This window comes from Mesitornis unicolor, unplaced genomic scaffold, assembly GCF_000695765.1.
Source record: "Mesitornis unicolor isolate BGI_N332 unplaced genomic scaffold, ASM69576v1 scaffold6568, whole genome shotgun sequence".
NCBI lineage: Eukaryota > Metazoa > Chordata > Aves > Mesitornithiformes > Mesitornithidae > Mesitornis > Mesitornis unicolor.
Genome location: NW_010203767.1, coordinates 55,465 through 59,099, shown reverse-complemented (window position 1 = coordinate 59,099; position 3,635 = coordinate 55,465). Strand labels below are relative to the sequence as shown.

At 34.2% G+C, this 3,635-nt stretch overlaps 1 protein-coding gene across 1 annotated transcript in view; it reads right to left on the bottom strand.

Moving 5' to 3' along the window:
* Positions 1 to 279: 279 nt before the first annotated feature.
* SPATA17 (spermatogenesis associated 17) overlaps positions 280 to 3,635 on the bottom strand; it is a gene marked incomplete at both ends in the record, with an annotated part of 54,443 nt that continues 51,087 nt past the window's right edge. Inside the window, one exon of the mRNA XM_010190832.1 lies at positions 280 to 415. Coding sequence (XP_010189134.1) covers positions 280 to 415 — 136 coding nt within the window. The remainder of the gene's footprint in view (positions 416 to 3,635) is intronic.

Below are 3,635 nucleotides of genomic sequence, written 5' to 3'. Positions count from 1 at the left end.
AAAACTTTGCAAAACTTATATAAACAAAGCTGTACTTAATCAGTGTTTTAAATCCTTATCTTGAGAGTTGGAGAGATGTTGAATTTCCTCAAATTGAACTTACCAGAAAGGAAGTTGTGGAAGCCTGGCATCTCATCACATCAGCTCTATGTGATTTTATAATATGCCAGAGATTCCTATTGGATTCCATAATCTCTGGATCAGGCCCAAATTCACTTAGTCCTAATACAGTAACAATCTAAAAGAGTAAAGCATTCTTTAATTTTTGCAGTGACTTACCTTGTCTGCTACCCACTTCTTAGGCTGTACTTCTCGAAAATGTTTAATTCCATAAGCTTCTTGGCCATATTTGCCTGACCTAGTAATTAATGGTTCATACTTCTCATTTTTATGATATGAAGAAAATGGCAGAAATCTGAAATTCAAGAATATTTAAAAAATCAGTTATGCCTTACTCTAGATGCTACAGGGTTGATGTAAATAATAAGTACCAGTGCTACAGCAGGTGAACTGGGCACACATTCCGGCTATTTTCCATTACCTTCTTAATGTTTCCCCTCAGTATTTTGAGAGGATTACTGCAATTTCTCCTATAGCTACTTTTAAATTAAATTTGAAACAAAGAGATAGAGAGTTTCAACAGGATAAAATGAAGACTTTCTATATGAAGATGTAACTTGGTTCACTTCCATTATTAGATTATTACTTTGGCTGTATCTGCAGTACCAACTGGTGTGATGTGAAAAGAGAATAAGCAGGGTTCAATTTGCTGGGGTTTGCATGTTGACACCTCAGGTCTTAGTAGGCAGTGCAGTTTGTCCCAGATGTCACTGGCAGGGACGCATCAAGCACAGGTACAGAGCTCATTTCTGGAAAACTTGTATCTGCTTTACAAGTCATGTAGGCTCCTAACGCATAACCTCAACCTTATCATTCCATCAGGATGGAAACACTTCAAGAATGCCAGCAGTATAAGCACAAAAAAACAGGCATATTTGCTCCCCATACCTTAAACTAGGTATGCATCCTTGGGTATCTGTTAACCAAAGTTAAATAAGCCATGCTTTCACTTAGCAGAACAGAAATGTACACTGGTGACTTTCACACGTTGGCACAACACAAAGCGAAGAAATTATTTCTTTTGAATTCAAAAATGGTGTACTTTACTGTCAAGCTATAATTATGTCCTAACTAACAATCTATTGAAGGCTAAGTCTTTCACCTTTGATCATACTGATGGTGGACTCCTTGCTTACATATTGTCACTGAACAGTGAAGCTCCAACTACCCACATTGGGCATAGAAGAGGTTTTCAGATGGATGTCCCTAACTCTTATGGATAACTACAGGATTTCTGGGTAGATTCCATGGTAAACTGTGGAGGTAAGTTAAAGACATCTTATACATAAAGGACCTGCAAGAGATGCTACAAAGATGTCTTAGTTTCATCTACTTCAGTTTGCAAGAGAGATATGAGAGCAAACAGGTACATTTTAATATAAGGTAAAATCTTGTGAATTAAGATTATAATTGCTAGTGTTCTGAAAAAGCAACATAAATTCTTTATTCTACAAGTGCAGAAAAAATTATTATACAGTAAATTTAGAAATATATGCTTCAGAAGTCTAACATATCACTTCAACTGCCATGACAACAGGTGTAGTTAATGAAAACCTTTTCCTAGTTGAAAACTTTTCAGAATCCAGAGTCCCTATAAGAGTTAGACAACATTTTTGATAAAGATGGGAATTAAATTATCTTTCTTTGTCTCTCTCAGCTGATACAGGCTCAGAAAATTATTTATTTGGACTAACTGATCCATCAGCAACTGCTTGAGTGTTTGTTTTTTTTAAATTACATGTCTTCCTTTCCATTTCATAAAAATAAACTATTTTAGAATCTTGTCAGCTATATTAATTTATTCTATCAGGTGTCACAAACAAATGTCACGTAAAGTTAGCAAAAGAAAAACACTGAATTAGCAGACTTTTAAATTATACAAAGCTATAGTAGCATGTGTATACTCATGGGAAAGGACACTTTCACATAAGATAGATTATGGTACTTGTAATGCTAATTTGCACATGCGATGGACATCACACACACAAAAAAATTAATGTGACCCCAGTGTCCCAAAGAATACATTGAAGGTGCTGTTAGCCGGCTGCTCCACTTGCAGTTTTTATAACTTCTGAATAGCATTTTAATAGTACATTTTTCTTTTGTTCAGACATGAAAGAAAATTGGCTTTCTCAAGGGATTGGATAGCTAAGAAGACAAGGCTAGCAGTTTAGGGATATCCCCGTATATGCATAGAATTTAGTTGGGCCATAGCATTCATAATTCAATATAAATACTATGTCTTTAAAATTTATACACAAAATGACAAAAAAAAATCTTGAGGAAAGTAGAAGACAAAGTAAATTATAGTTTTCCCTATAAAATTTCTACATAGAAGTTTTTCTTTTGCTGTGGATCAGTTAATCTTTGTCTTTTTGGCAAATGTATACAGAGTAATCTCTGTTCTGCCATGATTCCAAACAAAACAATACATATATTATAACACTTTAAGACACAACTAATGTTATGTTCTGCATGCAGTTTAGCACAAATGTGATCTTCTGCACTCTGCTGTATATCTCCTCTAAGATCATTAACTGAAGTATGTGCCATGCAGCCTGGAATGTATGTCTCTGGCTGAGTAAAAAAAATAAAGCAACTATGAATTTTTGAGGAAAAAAAACATTGAATAATACAAAAATATTAGAACTGAAATGAAAGAACACTAAAAATATAACCGAGTATAATGGTAATAAGAAGTCTAAAGTAGAAGCTTTTTTTTTTTTTCATCTGTCTTTAGTTCTGCTGTCAGAGCCAGATAGGCAGATCCTTATAGCAATAACAATCTCACTACAAGAAAGGATCATGTGCTTGCAAATTCAGTGTCTGTTTAAAGCAAGTAAAAATTTTCATTACTCTATGCATATAAGTAATTAAAAAGAACATTAAAACAATTTTTTGTGTTAAGTAGGGTAACCAAATTAATAGGAGTCATACAAAAGTCCTTATACCCCCACAACCAATAACAATAGTAAAAAGCAATAGCGCTGCAGAATATATCAGTAATGGTATTGTGTTCTGTAGCTCTATGTATACACCTGACACAGCATTTCCCCAAATTAAAGACAATATGTGTTCTGAATGTGACACAAGAAAGTGGTGGAAGGAGAAGAAAATTAAATCCAGACAATAGTATGGTGCCAGGATCAACTGCACAAGTTTAGACCTCAACAGTTTTTCGTTTTCCACCAAAAGCTCGCTCACAGGTTTCTTACATCTGGGTTTCAGGTTTTCCTTGTGACTTAAGTGTAAATTCAGAAATTCTTACAGGTTTTCAGTAAATATGACAGAGACAGAAGCAGCAGGATTAAAGAAGAATTAAATTCCATATTAAAGATATTTCATGTCATAAAAAGATAGTTAGTATAAGCTCAGTCTTTCCAAAAGATGATGATTTAATGGGAGGTGAATTTTCCTTAAAGAAATACATCTCAAAATGAAAAATTATTTCATTCCACTTCACCCACTACTAAAGCTTGAATGAGAGATAGGCCAAAGAATACATTCAAGACCGA